The 20,330-nt window shown below is 39.7% G+C and overlaps 1 protein-coding gene across 1 annotated transcript in view; it reads right to left on the reverse strand.

Moving 5' to 3' along the window:
* Positions 1 to 19,972, reverse strand: part of LY75 (lymphocyte antigen 75) — a 176,616-nt gene extending 156,644 nt beyond the window's left edge. Inside the window, exons 1-4 of the mRNA XM_063429399.1 lie at positions 19,932 to 19,972; positions 19,622 to 19,764; positions 19,174 to 19,279; positions 7,971 to 8,051 (exon numbers count right to left, since the gene is read on the reverse strand). Of these exons, the coding sequence (XP_063285469.1) occupies positions 7,971 to 8,051; positions 19,174 to 19,279; positions 19,622 to 19,764; positions 19,932 to 19,947 (346 nt within the window). The 5' untranslated portion in view covers positions 19,948 to 19,972. The remainder of the gene's footprint in view (positions 1 to 7,970; positions 8,052 to 19,173; positions 19,280 to 19,621; positions 19,765 to 19,931) is intronic.
* Positions 19,973 to 20,330: the final 358 nt, after the last annotated feature.

Consider the following 20,330-nt stretch of genomic DNA (forward strand, 5'->3'; position numbering starts at 1 on the left):
TACCTGATATTGGCGTCCCTCAGTGACCTGGCTACAGGTGCTAGTTTTCTTTTCTCCACAAGTACGGAGAATGGTGTGTCTGGGTATATGGCTACCCTGTGGCCTTCGATCAATGTTGTTCCTAGTTCTCTGGACTTAGACATTACGGCAGTTCTAACGGAGATATCCCGAGTCAGCACAATAACATCTCTGGGTGCCGCGGTGGGCGCTGCAGCGGACTTCCTTACCCTAAACGCCGAGGTGATCATAGGTAGGTTATGTGCGTCTGTTATTCCCATGGCTGTCAGGAGGGTGTGAGTATAGGGTAGGAGCTGTGCAGTGCCGATCTCTTCTGGGATGCCTCTAAGGCGTAAGTTTCGTCGCCTGTGTCTGACCTCCATTGTGGTGATTGTGCGTCTAATTTGTTTTACCTGTGAGGCAAGGTCTTGTATGTCTCGATTTGAGGTCTGGATCTTTTCCTCCCTGGAGGCTTCCCTTGTTTCCAGGCTACTGATTTTTTGCCGTACCTCCTCCACCTCTGTCTGCACTGTCTGCAGGTCGCTCCTCCAGATTTGTCTCATCTCCGTCAGGAGCCTTTTAATGTCACCTTTTGTGGCAGGTGCTTCGTCCTCCTCAGACTCCGTGGTGTAGGATCGAGGAGAAGGCATTGAGTCTTCCTCCTCCTGAGAGGCTTCAGATACCTCGGGTGTTTCGCGGGCCTCAGGCGCCATCTTGGGTCTCTGTGAGGTCGCAGGCCTCTCGAAGGCCAGTCTGATATCTGGTTGCTGGGGCTTGGTCGGACCTTGGTGTCTCTTATTTTTCTTCCCCATTCTCTCTGCTTGGGGGGTGTCTGTCTCTCGGGTTGGTTTGCCGCGATTTTGCGGTATTTTCCGTGGTATTTCTCTGTGTCGGAGCGGAGCTCCGTGGAAAGACGTCCGCTCAGTTCAGTCGTAGGCCACGCCCCCAATGGTTAGTATTTTGAATTGACTTCTAAAGGATACAGGAAGCCAATGTAAGGATTGACAGACAGGGAGGACGAGGTGTGAGAGGAGTGACAGGTGTGAAAGATCAGTCTGGCGGCAGCATTCATTACAAACTGTAGCAAGGCAGTACAGCTTTCGGGAGATCAATTAGAAAAGAATTACAGTAATCAATTCCAGAAATTAATTGAACAAGCTCGTTGGCAGCATCTTGCATGAGAAAGGAGCAGATGAGAGCAATGTTTTTGAGGTGGAACCAGCAGGTTCTAGCAACAGACTGCATATGAGGCGGAAATAATCAAAGATAACATGTAGACAGTGGGCTTGCAAGTACCGGCTGATTGTACGGCCAGAAAGTAGAGACTCTGGTTTGGGAAGGATCAGCTGGCAAATTTATACAAAACAAGCGCCATAAATCCTTGCTCTCACCTATATTAAACCAATATGCTTCTTCTACAACTCTCTCAAAGCCAAAGTCAACCTGCAGGAAGAGCTAAAGAGGAGGGTTAGCATTATGAGGAAGAAAAATAAGAAGGTCAGTTTAAGAGAGATTGAGTTTCAGAACGCAGGAGAATGATGATGCATTCTAGAACAGCTATTGAAATATATTGTAAAAAGCCTTTCTTTGGTAAAGCTCTACAACTGGATGCATCAGGACAATCCCATTCATTTTCATATTGATTAATCACTTTTAAAATCTTATACCTTTAATCTGGAATTCCTATTTTTTAAAGGAGCAGTCTATGCAGCATATTCACTACATTGTGTGTAGTGGTTATAGGTCAATGCATCCTGGTGTGGAATCCTTCAAATAAAAGTTACACGTTTTTCAAATGGCACGACATCTACCTGGGTCCCCAGGGAGCCACATTTTGGCCCTGTCCAGATCTTGCTAAAGGTAAGGTTTGAGTTTCCATATTAGTGATATCGGTTCTGCCTGTGTTTGGACAAAATTAATTGGCTTTGAGTGTCAGCTGATACTGTCAGACAATTAACTATGTCAAAACAATGCCATGAAACTGTACTTACTGTATGTTGATTTAATGGCATCCTTAGAAAGCGTCATTATCAAAACGCCACCAACATTCAGACAAATAATCATGACTGGAGTAGTTAAATTACATTTTGTGCACCATAACTATTCTGGGAGATCCTTGCTCTCATATATCCATAATATTTTTATTAACTGAAACACTGAAGTTGGCTGTCTGAGGCTGGTGGGAGTCAGAGATTGCTTCTCCTAGAACACTTAACCCACATTCAATGTCATGGGAAATAATCACAAGAGATCCTTAACTCCTTCAAACCTGTTATAAGAGTTTTTCTTTCTTCCATTGGAAACCACCTGACACTTGTAAGTCTGTTTAGATTGTGTTGTCTTTTTCCCAATTGTACGGTGCTGCGGAGTATGTTGGCGCTTTATAAATGCCAGTAATAAATAAATAAAGGTGCTAATCACACATCACATATCTGTTTGTATTCAGGGCAGTCTAATTAAGCTCAGGTTAATCTACCAATTATTATTAAAATAATTTAGCAGTACGTACCGAGGAGTTTTAGGAGCTGATCGTCTGTGAGAAGTCTGGCATCTTGAGTAGGACTGGAAGGGGACTGCGTGTAGACAAGTCCTAGAAGTAGCGTCAGGGACGCAGAGGTGGGGGTTAGCATTGCGCAGTTATTGTGGCAGACCATAAGGACTACGTAAGGCTTTACACAGCTGGATCAGTTTCCAGCCCCTGTTCTTTCTGTGCAGTCTGTGGATACTGGATAAAATCAAGTGAAAGAAAGACCGAAGGAGGAAAGAGTAATATAAAAACTTTTTTTATTTTTTTTTTCCTTCTATCTGATATATACTACCCTGCTCTTACTAATTTTTTATAAGAAAGAGCAATAATGGCAAACAAAAAAAGTGAACTCAAGCTGGGAAACAAAAGAGAAAAAAAATCCGACCAAAGAAATGAAAAAAGACTTTCAAACTATTTTTCACCCCAAGATAAGGAGAAGGTAGAAAGAAGAAATATAAATGTAATATGGACTGACAGTGAGAAATAAATATACCCAATGGGATGAAATAACAGTAGGGCTGCGTCACATACAAGGGAGCGACTTATTAAATGAAACCGAAAAGATATAACTGGTATGTGAGCGCTCCAATTAATTATGCAGATCTACATAAAAATCAAGATGAAAATATCAATAAACTTAAAAATGACCAATCTCGCCGAGATCACCACAATAACCACCATAAACCACAATTGAATGTACTGGGTGAGTCTTATCTGAATCAGAATACTCTACACATATATATAAGAGTATAACAAAATATCATTTATTGTATAATAAACTAATCATAAAAAATGAAACAACATCTCAAAATGTCCAGTATCAGATGTAATCGTGATGAATAGTAAGGGGCCCCTTATTCATATTCTTGTCGACAAAGGACTGATGTAAAAAATCCGAGATGTGCACATTAGCATAAAAACTATATGTGAACTCAAAAAAGTTCAAGCAGTAGGCTCCAGTCCAGTCCGTGAAAAAAAATTTGTTTGGCTGGTGTTTGAGCTCCCTCTCCGTAAGACGGCTTGGTCGTCTGGGCACTATCCGTTTATCCACTTATATATTTTTTTTCACGGACTGGACTGGAGCCTACTGCTTGAACTTTTTTGAGTTCACATATAGTTTTTATGCTAATGTGCACATTACATTACCCAATCCGCGAAAATAGATTTTAAGTTAATCCACCAAGTTTCAGATGACGAAGGAAGGACTCTTATAATAATTGGAGAGATAAATAATCAGATATATACGATTGTAAATTTATATGCGCCCAATAAAGCTCCCATAAGGTTCTTAAATAAACTTGTGAATAAAGTCGAAAAAATTAAACAAGGGAAAATAATATATATGGGTGACTTCAATTGTATACTAGACCCTAACATGGATAGAAATAAACTAAAAAATAATGAGAACAAGGGACAGTCAGAACAATCCTCCCTAAAATTTAATGAGACAATTAAAAAGGCAGGCCTTATGGATATCTGGCGCATATGGCATCCTATGGAAAGGGACTATACCTGTTTTTCCTTCCCGCATCAGGTATACTCAAGAATAGATTACATATTGACAGAAATTAATATTGTTAGAAGGGTCAAGAAAATTCTGATTACTAATATCCCATGGTCAGATCATAATGCTCTAATTCTAGAAATCAAAGAAGAATTTGCTAAAACTAGATCTAACTGGAGATTGAATGAATACTTGTTAAAAAAAAAAAACAAAATGTGGATATAATACAAAAAGCTATAGAAGACTATTTCAGAGAAAATAATAATTCTGAGATCTCTTTATCTACGCTCTGGTGTGCGTTTAAATGTACAATCAGGGGAAGCTTTATAAAAGTGGGCACAGAGGAAAAAAAAGAAACTCACGAAACTTGGCACAACTCTATATAGATTACGATAGGTTGGAAAAACAGAATAAAAAAAACATATCGCTTGAAAATAGTAAAGAATTAAAAGAAATAAAAGAGAGCATTAATAATATTTTGATAAATAAGTCTAACCTTGCGTTAGAACGCCTAAGAAGAAATTGGTACTATAAAGGGAATAAAGCGGATAAACTACTAACAAATAGATTAAAAAAAGAAAAAATCAAAAAAATTATCTCTAAATTAAAAATAAATGGAGAAGAAGTAGTCTTGTCACCAGAGAAGATCGGTAACGCATTTCAAAAGTACTACGCAGATCTATATAACCTACCTGGGAGAAATAGTACTGATGATATCTCCGAATTTTTTACTGAACTTAAACTTCCATGTATAACAGAAGCTCAATTGAAAGCATTAAATGAACCTATCCTACAAAATGAAGTAGAATTTGCAATTAAAAAATTAAAATAAAAAAAAGCACCAGGACCGGACGGGTTCAGTAATTGTTTTTATAGAACCTTTAAGGGAAATATAATAGAGCCACTCACCAAACTATTTAATGACTTTATGTCACATGGAAATATCCCCAGCGAATTGTTAAAGGCCCACATAGTTCCAATTTTAAAGCCTGGGAAAAATCCGGAACTTGTAATAAATTATAGACCCATTTCACTACTTAACAGTGATATCAAAATTTATTCTTCTGTACTAGCAGGTAGGATCTCTAATATAATAACAAGTATTATTCATCAGGACCAGGTGGGGTTTATATCCAGTAGAGCCCCAACTTCTAATATTAGAAGATTGATAGATGTGGCAGATCTGGCAACTAGACGCAATATTCCCCTCCTTGCCCTGTCATTAGATGCAGAAAAGGCCTTTGACAGGGTAAGGTGGGACTTTCTGGAGAAAGCCCTATCTGGTTTTGGAATTCAAGGTAATATCACCAGGGCCATTATGGCTTTATACACAGTTCCAACTGCTAGGGTAGTGGGAAGTGGTTTTTCTTCCGAATGGTTCCAGTTGACAAATGGAACAAGACAGGGCTGTCCCCTGTCCCCACTTTTATACTTGATCAGCCTCGAACCTTTAGCACACAAAATTAGAGTTGACGATTCCATAAAAGGAATAGAATTAGAGAAAGAATCACTAAAGCTCACAATGTATGCAGATGATGTGGTACTCACACTGAGGGACCCCGTGAAATCCATGGAAAAGGTCATGGAATCTATAGGAGAATATTCACTTTATTCAGGATATAAACTAAATCTAAGTAAGTCTGCTGCACTCTCATTTAATCTTACGTTAAGTACTAAGCAAAAGCTATATGACAAATTCGGATTTAATTGCGAAAAAAATACTATGGAAGTTTTGGGCATAGAAATTACTAATGAACCGAATAGCATGATGGAACAAAATTTTTTAAGGCTAATGAAAGATACAGCAAAAACCTTGAATAATTGGAAGGGAATTGAAGTATCATGGTGGGGTAGAATAAATATTATAAAATTTTATATATACCCAAAGTGGGTGTATCTCTTCCGTATGCTACCCTTATATTGCTCAGAAAGCTGGCTATCCTTAGCACAATCAATTATTAATAAATTTATTTGGGGCCAAAAACGTCCTAGATTAAGTCGTAATCACTCAATGTTAAAGATAAAATTGGGTGGGCTGGGAATTCCACAACTAAATCATACATGGAGAGTATGTAATATAGCACAAGCAATAATAACCCAATCCGATTCAGCTAAAGAACAAATTTGTTTTTAAATGGAACAGAGTCTACTCAACGATGAAATAAAGGAGGATATACATTTTCTTTTCTGGAAGACAGACCTTAGAAAAAATCCCAGACAGGGAAATTATGCTAAGGGTCTGATTCTAAATAATATAATACCCATATGGAATAAACTAAGAAAAGATCTAGACTTACAAGACAAATTGCTTACTAGCATTGATTTTGGACAGCTGCAAAAAAATATTATTGATCTTAATATTCAGAGTTGGATTAAGGCAGGGGTTAATAAAATCAACAATATAATAGAGTAGACAATGGTATGGTAAAAGATTGTAATGCTCTAACAGAAGAATACGAGTTGCAATCTAAAGAGATATTTACCTATATGAGAATAAAGGGGTATCTTAAAGAGCATTTACCTAAAAACTATTCAGGGAAACAAGTAATATTGGAACAACTATTAAAAAATCATACCACTATTAAGAAGTTAGTCTCTAAGTGTTTTAATTTAATTGAAATTGACCCGGAAGAAATTATTGGTTTGGTAATAACAAAATGGGAAAAGGAGTTAGATAGTAACATAATGACTGGACGAAAGCATTAAATCTGATTACAAAAAATTTACACTGTTTGAACCTAGTGGAACTTCAATATAAAATCATGAATAGATGGTACTTAACGCCAGATAGATTAGCTAAAATGTACCCTGATGCCTCGGATAAATGCTGGCGCTGCGGGGCACACAGGGCAGGAATGTTACATATATGGTGGGAATGTGGACTAATAAAAAGATATTGGTCTATGATAAATATGAATATTGAATCATGGACAGGAATTAATATCGATAAGAAACCAGAGATTTTCCTGTTACAACTATATATGTCTCAGAATTTTGACCAATTTGCTGCTCTGATAATCCATATATTGTTAGCAGCTAAAATATTAATTGCTAGGAAATGGAAAACTAGGGAAACCCCAGTGTGGGAGGAAGTAAAATCTCAACTAATTTACCAGTTAAAATGGAGATAGGGATAACCAAAGAACCAAATACTTTGAAAAACTGGCTGGGTATTATACAGAAAAATTAACCCATAGATAATCCCTGCTTACATTTGACATAAGGATATCTTACTGCCATAACAGGAATATAAAAATATCAAACTGAAATTTATTCTGACTCCTGAGAGCCCTCAGCCTGGATTGTTGTCAATGTATTGTATGTTGGATATGTTTACACTTGAAATATGTAATACGCAATGTATTATTGTAAAATGGTATTGCATATGATGTTGTCTATGTCTTTTATAATAAGAAAAAGAATAAAATATTAAATAAGTAAAAAAAAAAAGAAAGCGTCATTATCAAAACGCCACCAACATTCAGACAAATAATCATGACTGGAGTAGTTAAATTACATTTTGTGCACCATAACTATTCTGGGAGATCCTTGCTCTCATATATCCATAATATTTTTATTAACTGAAACACTGAAGTTGGCAGTCTGAGGCTCGTGGGAGTCAGAGATTGCTTCTCCTAGAACACTTAACCCACATTCAATGTCATGGGAAATAATCACAAGAGATCCTTAACTCCTTCAAACCTGTTATAAGAGTTTTTCTTTCTTCCATTGGAAACCACCTGACACTTGTAAGTCTGTTTAGATTGTGTTGTCTTTTTCCCAATTGTACGGTGCTGCGGAGTATGTTGGCGCTTTATAAATGCCAGTAATAAATAAATAAAGGTGCTAATCACACATCACATATCTGTTTGTATTCAGGGCAGTCTAATTAAGCTCAGGTTAATCTACCAATTATTATTAAAATAATTTAGCAGTACGTACCGAGGAGTTTTGGGAGCTGATCGTCTGTGAGAAGTCTGGCATCTTGAGTAGGACTGGAAGGGGACTGCGTGTAGACAAGTCCTAGAAGTAGCGTCAGGGACGCAGAGGTGGGGGTTAGCATTGCGCAGTTATTGTGGCAGACCATAAGGACTACGTAAGGCTTTACACAGCTGGATCAGTTTCCAGCCCCTGTTCTTTCTGTGCAGTCTGTGGACAGTCATCGCTTAAGCTGGGTGGGACTATCCTGTCTATTTTTACAAAGAGCTTTCCCAACGTTAGGAAATGGGGGTGGGGGATAGTTTGTGTCTGACTAGAATGGGCTTTTTTTCTTTTCTTTTATTACAGACCAAGAATCTATGTTATTAAATAAGAATTGAAAGCATTAACGGTAAAAGTTACAGTGAATGGAGTAATAAAACTGTTTGATCCAGGCCCAGCAGAATACATCCATTCATCATCACAGGAGAGAAAACAAGAAATGTTGCAATGAAAATCAAAAAATAAATGAAGTCAGACTGTTGTTTTCCTGCTGTAGTTTGTTTTATGTGGAGTTAGTTAGAAATAATGTATTGCAACATTTATACAAAGATAGTAACTACTAGTGCCCGGCCAAACACTACACAAACAACATACCAAATTACCTCCTTCTAGCCGCTATGCTGTTAACCCTTTCCATGCCTTCTGCTATTTTAAAATTATAATTAACCCTGTATTTCTCAGATACCCTCTGCTTTGCCCTTTCCCTGCCTTCGGTTACGCTAAATGATGATTATTTTGATATTATATCTTGTATTGATTATCATTGTCATGTGCCCTCTGCCGTTGACTCTTCCCCTGTCTTCAGTTATTTCTACAAAATAATTGACCTTCTAGTAGTCCATATCCAGTTGTCAGATTTCACACTTAACCCCTTCAGGACCGGCCTGTTTTTGCGATGTTTGTACGTTAAGGACCAGAGCAGTTTTAACACTTTTGTGGTGTTTGTGTTTAGCTGTAATTTTCCGCTCTCTCATTTACGGTTCCCATACAAGTTATATACTGTTTTTTTCACGACAAGAAGGGCTTTCTTTACATACCAGTATATATATTATGTCATATATTGTATTTAAAAAAAATAATAAAATATGGTGAAAAATAAAAAAAAAAACATGTTTTTGGACTTTTACTTGAAAAATCTTTTACTTATCTACAAAAGCTAATGAAAAAAACTGCTAAATAGATTCAAAATTTTGTCCCGAGTTTAAAAACACCCAGTGTTTACATGCTTTATTGCTTTTTTTTGCAAGTTATAGGCCTATAAATACAAGTAGGAAATTGCTGTTTCAATATATATATATTTTAAATGTATCAATAGTGACATTGTTACACCGTTATCTGTCATAAATCCCCGAAACACACCTAACATGTACATATTTTTTAAAGTAGACAACCCAGGGTATTCAAAATGGGGTATGTCCAGTTTTTTTTAGTAGCCACCTAGTCACAAACACTGGCCAAAGTTAGCATTTATATTTGTTTGTGTGTTAAAAATGCAAAAAACGCTAACTTTGGCCGGTGTTTGTGACTAAGTGGCTACTAAAAAAAGCTGAACATACCCCATTTGCAATACCTTGGGTTGTCTTCTTTCGCAAATGGTATGCCATCATGGGGCTAATTCTCATTCCTTGGCTACCATACGCTCTCAAAGGCAACCTAACCAATCTGACAAATTTCAATAAAAAAAAAAAAAGTAAAATCAAGCCTTATATTTGACCCTGTAACTTTCACAAACACTATAAAACCTCTACATGTGGGGTACTGTTATACTCAGGAGACTTCGCTGAACACAAATATTAGTGTATCAGAACAGTAAAATATATCACAGCAATAATATCCTCAGTGAAAGAGCTGTTTGTGTGTGAAAAATGCAAAAAACTTCACTTTCACTGACAATATCATTGCTGTGATATGTTTTACTGTTTTGAAACACTAATATTTGTGTTCAGCGAAGTCTCCCGAGTAAAACAGTACCCCCATGTACAGGATTTAGGGTGTCATAGAAAGTTACAGGGTTAAACACAGTGCTAGCAAATTAAATTATCTGGACTTTTGGCCTGGGTTGGCAGGCAGGTCCCTCAAATTGCAATCATTAAAATTACTTAATTAGGTAAAAATATTACATAAATATGCACGTAGAATTTTAATATATATACATATTTATATATTTGACGTCTACGTGTATATTTATGAAATTATTTATGTAATTATGTATGTGGACATATGTATATTTCGTATTATTTTTATTTATTTATTTATACATAGATATATATATCATTACATTCTAAGTATATTTTGATATAAATATATATATATCAATATCAAAATACTGTTAGAATAAAACTGAATATATATATATAATTTTTTTTTAATTATTAAAAATTATTTTTATTTTTTGTTATTTATTTTTATTAACATATTATTTGTATTTTATAATAATATATATATACCATATATATAGTTATTATATATATTGTATATATTCGTGTGTAATTTAAATATAAGTGTATTTTTATAATTATATACGTATATATAAATATAAAAATACACTTAGTGTGACATTATATATATGATATATATACATATATTATATATAGGTATATATAGATATAATACATGTATATATAGCATATATATACACATATTATTTTTTTTTTTTTACACAGATTTTTTTTTTACACTTTATTTTGGATTTTTCACTTGCAGGGAGACTGCCTGTCAGCACAGACAGTCCCCCTGCAGGCAGACACATGGACACCTATTGCGGTCATGTGATCGAGTGATCACATGGCCGTGGGGTCCTGATCTGCCGAAGGGGGACTGCCTGGGCAGACAGGCAACCCCCCTGGACCGGGTGGAGCACTGATCGCCGCCGTGGGACCGACGGCGATCAGGTAAGTAGCCCAAAACCGTTATGACGGTTCAGGACCGTCAGCGGTCCAAACGCACGTTTTACCGCTGACGGTCCTGAACCGTCAGCGGTCGTTAAGGGGTTAAAGGAAAACTCCAGTGCCAGGAAAACAATCCGTTTTCCTGGCACTGGAGGTACCCTCTCCCTCCCACCCCCCAATGCCCGGTTACTGAAGGGGTGAAAACCCCTTCAGTCACTTACCTGAGGCAGCGACGATGTCCCTTGTCGCTGTCTCCTCCTCCTCCGCGCCGCTCCTCCTACTAACTCCGTCGGCCGGTGGGCGAGACTGATCCCGCCCACCGGCCAAGGAGACCTAATGCGCATGCACGGCAATGCCGCGCATGTGCATTAGCGCTCTACATAGGAAAGCTTTGAAAAAGATTTTCAATGCTTTCCTATGAGGAAATGAGCGACGCTGGAGGTCCTCACACAGCGTGAGGACGTCCAGCGACGCTCTAGCACAGATAATCTGTGCTATGAGTCAGGAAGTGACCTCTAGTAGACAGCCACTAGAGGTGGAGTTAACCCTGTAAGGTAATTATTGCAGTTTAGAAAAAACTGCAATAATTACACTTGCAGGGTTAGGAGTAGTGGGAGTTGGCACCCAGACCACTCCAATGAGCAGAAGTGGTCTGGGTGCCTGGAGTGTCCCTTTAAAAATAAAAAGCAATCATGAAATCTAAAGAGTGTGCTTTCATCTGCTGTAGAGATTCTCTGATATCAGTTCTGTTCCAATAACAAATGACCTCTGACGAACCATGGTCCTGCACTGTTAGTGATATTAACCCTATCCCTGTCTAAAGTGCTATTAACCCTATCCATGTCTTGAAATCTTCAGGTCTGGTTAAAGGGACACTATACTGCTATACTATACTATAAAAAAAATAAACAAAAAATAATAAACAAACAAACAACAAAATACCATTAAGTAGATATTGCCAGAATGAAAACATGCATGTGTTTAATTATGCATTTTTTCAATTGAGGTATATCTAAAAACAAAGAAAAAACAAAGAAAAAAGTTACTTGCGCACTATCCCAATCTCATTTTACGTTTCAGCTTAAAGAAGCAGGTGAATTGTTAGTGTAGGACTCAGCCAAGAGGTTTTCCCTTAATGTGGTCGGTGAGCTTACTATTTAATGACCATTGGAATAATACTTAGAAAACCTCCAGCTATTAAAATAGGCATAGGGGTTTTCTTTGGTTTTTATTGTATGTATTGGGGCTGATGTGTACATTAGTCATCTACACATTCAGTCCCGCATCATTGTCATCGTACCAGGTAGGGCGTGGGCGGGCCTGGGAGGGAGGGGGCGGGGGGGCTGGCCCAGACCTTGTGCTTTGTCAGGGGCCCCAAAATTTCTGATGGCAGCCCTGGCTACTAGAGGTGCTTCATGAGGCAGTGCTGCACACTGCCTGACACTCAGTGTCTCCATTCTCTGCATGGAGACACTGAACTTTCCTCGTAGAGATTCATTGATTCAATACATCTCTGAGGAAATGCTGATTGGCCACAGCTGTGTTTGGCTTGTGCTTCTCTGACCCTGATCTGCCTCCTTGACAGTCTCAGCCAATTCTATGAGAAAGCATTGTGATTGGCTTACAGCAACACTTCTGATGATGTCAACCAAGCATGCAGATCAGGGGCAAAGCCAGCAACAGCAGAATGGAATAAAGGTAAGATTTTACTATATTTTTTAACACTATCGGGTCAGGAATACATATTTCTTTATTATTGTGTTAACCTGTGACATAGAAATGTGCACCACTCTATTACTTTATTTATTCATATCTGGAATGGCAATGGAAAAGGAAGGGAAGTGTAAGGAGGTAGGAAGGCGTGCTGTCTGTCAGCATAGAAAGAAGATAACAAATAGAAACAAGGTTTCATTTTCTCCTCTAATACATTGTGTGCTTTGACTGTGCCAGGACTGTACCGGACTGTGATGTAAACTGCAACATCTCTAACATGCATTTAAAAGAAAATGGAGTATCCAAAATGAATGGATTGAATAAATGGAGTAAGCCAAAATGAATGCATATAAAATTATACCTTTGAAGCATTTACCACATTACAAATCATGTAAATTCAGTCAAACTTGTGTTCCTTAGTTAATAACACCATTAAATCATGTAACATATATCCATCAGAGGATTCCTGAAATATTTAGAATTGTCTCACTTGGGAAGAACTTCATATGCACTAGATTTAAAGAAAGACCTTTATGCTGACCTACCGAGTTATTAAGCAAAGCTGAACACCACTTAGGGAGACAAAAAAAACAAAGAGAATCATAGCCCCCATACCTGGTGCCAGATAACAAAAGGCTCACAGTAATTCTGTGCCACATACTGCAGTTTTCCATAATCCGTCCGTGTCAATGTAAACACAATGACCAAACTGCCCGTCACTGTCAGACCAGCGATTAACACTCACTTGTTTACCATTTTGCCATCTGTTGTTGACTCCAGTAAAAAAACAGAACAAAGAGTAGAACACTACATCAATCTGTATATATATAAAACCCCGAAATAAATAAAAAATACAATTTAACACACACAAAACAACAACATGCCAATATGGAAGAGAGGTAATTTGAATACATAACCGATTAAGTGTAGCCAGGGTAAAAAAATGAACTAAAATAAACTTACATCTTGGCTAGAGAGTCCAATCCACATGGAATGATTCAGAATACGAACCTGGACAGAAAGGAAGGCAAGCTGGTATTGGTTTGTGATACTGGCCATACTCATATTGTACTGATTACATTGTTCTAAGGCTTTATACCAAGTCAGGTTACTTTGAAGAACCTTGTACCTATAACCATTATATGTCAGATCCTCCGGTACTGGATTAGGTGTTACATCATCTCCATCTTTCCCTGCTAAATAAAAAAAGATTTGGGAACATGTAAAAAACAACTGAAAGTGACGGGGCTTGACAGCCAAGTTAGACTGGCATCTCCTGAGAATGTGTGTCTTTCAAGTAAATTATCAGTGTTATTTTCTTTAGGATTTACGGCCTGGCTGGGGTCATCTGCTAACTGGTGTGCGGGTGCCTCATTTGATCTTATTAACTCTGGCTTTTGGGCCCTTCACGTGGAGACTACAGCTTTAACAATCGGACCCCAGCCTAGCCTAGACAGCATGTGGGGAGATGGCCACTCCCTTACATTACCTTACACTGAAGCAGGGCTGGACTGGCCCACCGGGACACCGGGAAATTTCACGGTGGGCCGGCACACTAGGGGGCCGGTGCGCAGCCGCCTAGTGTGCACCAGCCCGGGCCGCAATTACAGCGTGACCGGCAGGAGGGGATGCGCTCCCCTCCTGCCGGTCACAGAGTGTAGCGTGGCCGAGCAGGCAGACCGGGTAGGGGAGCTTCTGTTCCCCTACCCGGTCTGACAGGAACCTGCAAGCGAGAACGCTCCTCCCGCGAGCAGGCAGGTTGGAGCATTGCCGTGTGTTACCATGGCAACGCTCCGACCTGCCTGCTGTTCTCGTGGGAGGAGAGCGAAGTCAGCCGGCAGCCAGAGGAGCTGCAGGCTGAACAGCATGCGCCACCACTGGACCACCTTGAAAAGTTCCCCCTCTCCCCTGGGCCCTGACCAAAGGTAAGGGGGGAGGGGAGTAATATAAAGTTTTTTTTTTGTATAAATATATCAATGCTATAACTCACCCCTACATACACTACACTCATCCCCCCCACCAACAGCACCCCCCCACACACACAGAATCCGCCCCCACACACAGAACCCCCCCCACACACACAGAACCCCCCCACACACACAGAACCCCCCACACACACACAGAACCCCACACACACACAGAACCCCCCACGCACACAGAACCCCTTCATGCACACAGAACCCCTTCACGCACACAGAACCCCTCCACGCACACAGAACCCCTTCACACATAAACAGCACCCCTCCACACATAAACAGCACCCCTCCACACACACAGAACCCCTTCACGCACACAGAACCCCATCACGCACACAGAACCCCTTCACGCACACAGAACCCCTCCACGCACACAGAACCCCTTCACGCACACAGAACCCCTCCACGCACACAGAACCCCTTCACGCACACATAACCCCTTCACGCATACAGAATCCCTTCACACACACAGAACCCCTCCACGCACACAGAACCTCTCCACGCACACAGAACCCTTCCACGCACACAGCACCCCTTCACGCACACAGCACCCCTCCACGCACACAGCACCCCTCCACGCACAAACGGCACTCTCTCCACGCACAAACGATTTCTTTCATGCTTGAGTGATAGTTTTCAGTTTTCTTCCTGCTTCCATATCTGCGCACTATGCTGGCGCGATGCATTACGGGGCTGGTATGGAATTTTTTTCCAGGGCTGCTTTTCATTCCCAGTCCGGCCCTGCACTGAAGCACACTAGCCCCCTGCTTCCCTAGTCAAATCGGCCCTTGCCCTCCCCCCTTTCAACCAGTGGAGGATATCTAGCTTGAAAAACACTGTTTTGGTCCTTCCTTGCACTACTTTTGGTAGGTACTAACCACGGCATACCGGGAACAACCCACAAGACTTGCTGTTTTGGAGATGTTCTGACCCAGTCATCTAGCCATCACAAGTCTGCATAATTTTTTGAATGTCTCTCATATCTTTTGGCTTACCTATTTTTTATGCTTCCAACACATGAAACTAAATTCAAAAATGGACTGTTCACTTGAGGCCAATACATCCCACCCACAGGTACCATTGTAACAATATAATCATAGTTATTCACTTTGCCTTTCAGAGGTTTTAATGTTGTGGCTGATTAAAAAACAAAAAAAAACTATTAAATAAACAAAACAAGACAAACAATAAAAACAACCAAACACTAAACATAACACCCCCACATAACACCCCCCGGGCCGCAATTACAGCGTGACCGGCAGGAGGGGATGCGCTCCCCTCCTGCCGGTCACAGAGTGTAGCGTGGCCGAGCAGGCAGACCGGGTAGGGGAGCTTCTGTTCCCCTACCCGGTCTGACAGGAACCTGCAAGCGAGAACGCTCCTCCCGCGAGCAGGCAGGTTGGAGCATTGCCGTGTGTTACCATGGCAACGCTCCGACCTGCCTGCTGTTCTCGTGGGAGGAGAGCGAAGTCAGCCGGCAGCCAGAGGAGCTGCAGGCTGAACAGCATGCGCCACCACTGGACCACCAGGGATTGAAAAGTTCCCCCTCTCCCCTGGGCCCTGACCAAAGGTAAGGGGGGAGGGGAGTAATATAAAGTTTTTTTTTTGTATAAATATATCAATGCTATAACCCACCCCTACATACACTACACTCATCCCCCCCACCAACAGCACCCCCCACACACACAGAATCCGCCCCCACACACAGAACCCCCCCCACACACACAGAACCCCCCACACACACAGAACCCCCCCCCACACACACAGAACCCCACACACACACAGAACCCCCCACGCACACAGAACCCCTTCATGCACACAGAACCCCTTCACGCACACAGAACCCCTCCACGCACACAGAACCCCTTCACACATAAACAGCACCCCTCCACACATAAACAGCACCCCTCCACACACACAGAACCCCTTCACGCACACAGAACCCCATCACGCACACAGAACCCCTTCACGCACACAGAACCCCTCCACGCACACAGAACCCCTTCACGCACACAGAACCCCTCCACGCACACAGAACCCCTTCACGCACACATAACCCCTTCACGCACACAGAATCCCTTCACACACACAGAACCCCTCCACGCACACAGAACCCCTCCACGCACACAGAACCCTTCCACGCACACAGCACCCCTTCACGCACACAGCACCCCTCCACGCACACAGCACCCCTCCACGCACAAACGGCACTCTCTCCACGCACAAACGATTTCTTTCATGCTTGAGTGATAGTTTTCAGTTTTCTTCCTGCTTCCATATCTGCGCACTATGCTGGCGCGATGCATTACGGGGCTGGTATGGAATTTTTTTCCAGGGCTGCTTTTCATTCCCAGTCCGGCCCTGCACTGAAGCACACTAGCCCCCTGCTTCCCTAGTCAAATCGGCCCTTGCCCTCCCCCCTTTCAACCAGTGGAGGATATCTAGCTTGAAAAACACTGTTTTGGTCCTTCCTTGCACTACTTTTGGTAGGTACTAACCACGGCATACCGGGAACAACCCACAAGACTTGCTGTTTTGGAGATGTTCTGACCCAGTCATCTAGCCATCACAAGTCTGCATAATTTTTTGAATGTCTCTCATATCTTTTGGCTTACCTATTTTTTATGCTTCCAACACATGAAACTAAATTCAAAAATGGACTGTTCACTTGAGGCCAATACATCCCACCCACAGGTACCATTGTAACAATATAATCATAGTTATTCACTTTGCCTTTCAGAGGTTTTAATGTTGTGGCTGATTAAAAAACAAAAAAAAACTATTAAATAAACAAAACAAGACAAACAATAAAAACAACCAAACACTAAACATAACACCCCCACCATCAGTATACTTATTACAGGAAGGATATAAAAGGAAAAACACTTTTGTATTTTTGACAGAGCGATACATTTTTAATTTCTTCACACGATGTAAAATCCCACGTTCCTGCAGACGTTGAGGCTGGGTCACTGAGAATGTAATAACAATGTCCATTATGGTCCTTGTTAAATGCCTAAAAAACAAAACAGATTTATTAAACATTAATCTCAGTTTAAAGTGTTTTGGTTATTTTCCACGTATGCCAATTTTCATTCTTGAGTCGACACTTACATCAACGTCAAACCTTTTAATCTTCCCTTTTACAATAGGATGATGGTTCCAATAGGTTATATCTTGGCTATCAATCCATCTGGCTCTTCTAGTATGCTCAGGTAGACCCAAGCCAATCCAAAACTGAGATGCAATATTTGGCAGCAGGTGAATATTAAAATCTGAAGGTGAGGGGGAATCAAAATCCTGTAAGTACGACTTTTTACCTTTGTTGCATAATTTGTAATCACAATATTTTATAAAATTATAGCTTATTCTGCATGTTGATCAGGAGTTGAAACAATTTAGGAGTTTTGTTTAAGGATCACTGGCGGAGCTGATCTCTAAACTTGGAGCAGTCAACATGGAAACTAATTCATTATTTCTTCTTCCCATTTCACTTTTGTAAAAGTTTACAACAGAACTTCTCCTTCTACAAATAGTGTTGCTAGTTACTGACATTTTTGAGAAGGGCAGCTTCAAACTGCATGAAGGACACGTATCCTTATATGATGTAGTGATAAACACACACAAAAATGGAACAACACGGGGAATGTCAAAATATGGAGCATTCAAGAGCCAATGAAGTATGTGTGTGGTTTGTTCCAAGGTTTGACTATTACCCAAGAGTAAAATACAAGAGTCAAATTAATTAGCTTCCCAAAAGATCACAATTAGAAAAACTCACCATTAAAGTCTATGGAAATTTTTGCATATCATTTTTTTAAAAAGGTTTTTGTGAACACTATTGAATCATTTAGAAATGTTATGTTATTATGTCAAAGCCCCAATTCTATGCTCCCTGAAATAGTGTGATGGATTTAGCATGCTAGCCTGTCTTTGGTGTATTTTGATCTACAATATATAGAAAGTTATGCAATGGGTAGGTCACTCAGAGATCAGGATACAATGGGGATTTATTAGAGTCATGGTAAACAATGTTTTCAAAAGTGCCTAATGTACAACATAAAGATTGAAAAAACAAAACCAAATGAAAAAACATCACAGTGTCTAAGGCAAAGGAAAGGGTTTTTTACTGTAAGAACAATCAGGATGTGGAATTCTCTGCCTGAAGAAGTGGTTTTATCAGAGTCCATACAGATGTTCAAACAGCTACTAGATGCATACTTGCAAAGACAGAATATTCAAGGATATAATCTTTCAATGTAGGGTAATAACTGCTTGATTCAAGGATAAATCTGACTGCCATTCTGGGGTCAAGAAGGAATTTTTTGTCCTAGCTTGTTGCAAAATTGTGCTTTAAACTGGGTTTGTTTTTTTTTCTTTTGGATCAACAGCAAAAAACAGGTGTGAGGAAGGCTGAACTTGATGGACGCAAGTCTCTTTTCAGCTATCTAACTATGTAACTATGTAACAGTGCAATAAAGTGTATATGGTGTAGTGGTCATGGTGGCATGAGCCAATCATGGCAGTTAAAAGTATTTGAATTTTTCCAATATTACAGCATTTTTAAAGATTATTTTTAGTTGATACCTTGTTCTGACTGGCTCAGGATGGTAGGAAGGGTTCCTCCATAAATTGTGCATTCGTCCATGGCATCATTGAATGTTAGATATTTAGATTTAATTTGTAGAAAACACTGAAAATAAATTAGGACAAAAAAAAAAAAAGATTTTAAAGGCAACATGAATATAATTAAACTGTGGCATAAATATAAATATGTTACGCAATGTGGAAATTTGGAGATCCACATAAACAATATGCAACGGTTTATAGACACATACATGTAATGCCATAAACACATAAACATCTATGTGTGTGACAGCTAAAAAATAAATAAAAACATTTCACCCGCAAAGTCCAACCATAACCACATACCAAAACAGACATTTTAGCAACAATTTCACACACTTTGAATATGCTATTTCCAACAAAAGAAAACTAAACTTCTAAGGAAGTTTTTGCGACGCTCAGCGATTACCTTGTCTCTGAATGATGTCCAGTTTTTAGGGCAACTTCCAGTTTGTATTTGTGATTTTGTACTATTAATTTCCAACAGGGACTGGTTTTTGTTTTCACATATAAATGACATTCGTTGATTGCAGTTAACTTGACTAAAACAGTCTGCAGAAGAAAGGAATTAATTCCAAATTAATATAGTTATTAGTAACCATGCTTTTCAGATCATTTGCTCTACATGCTAACACAGCATTGCTTTAACAAAACTAATTGTTTTCCCATCAGTGTAAAAGCAGAAGACTGTGAGGGAACAAAAACAATATTATAACTACCTTCTAAGAAGGGCATTCCAGCAATGGATGGGCAATCTGTTAATGACATGCCAATGTAATCATAATATAACAACCTAACAAGTCAGAAATAAAAGAGGATCAATGGAAATAAAAAAATAATAATAATGTAAACATACACACTGAAAACCTCTTTAGATAATAAAAAAAGCACCTCATAACTGCAATACTTATAAAAAGGAAAGAAAATGTGGTAGCAGTAGATACATGCAGTGAATAGACCCACACTGTATGCTTCTAAAATAAACATTGTAATTCGTTCTGCTGATTTAGAATCTGACCACCTTTACCGTCTTCTCTTCACAAAACATTTGCCACAGTCAGATGTGGTTCTAGCCTTGCAACCTCTCCTACCACTCTTTTTGTACCTCCTTTGAGGTA

This window comes from Pelobates fuscus, chromosome 8 (genome assembly GCF_036172605.1).
Source record: "Pelobates fuscus isolate aPelFus1 chromosome 8, aPelFus1.pri, whole genome shotgun sequence".
NCBI lineage: Eukaryota > Metazoa > Chordata > Amphibia > Anura > Pelobatidae > Pelobates > Pelobates fuscus.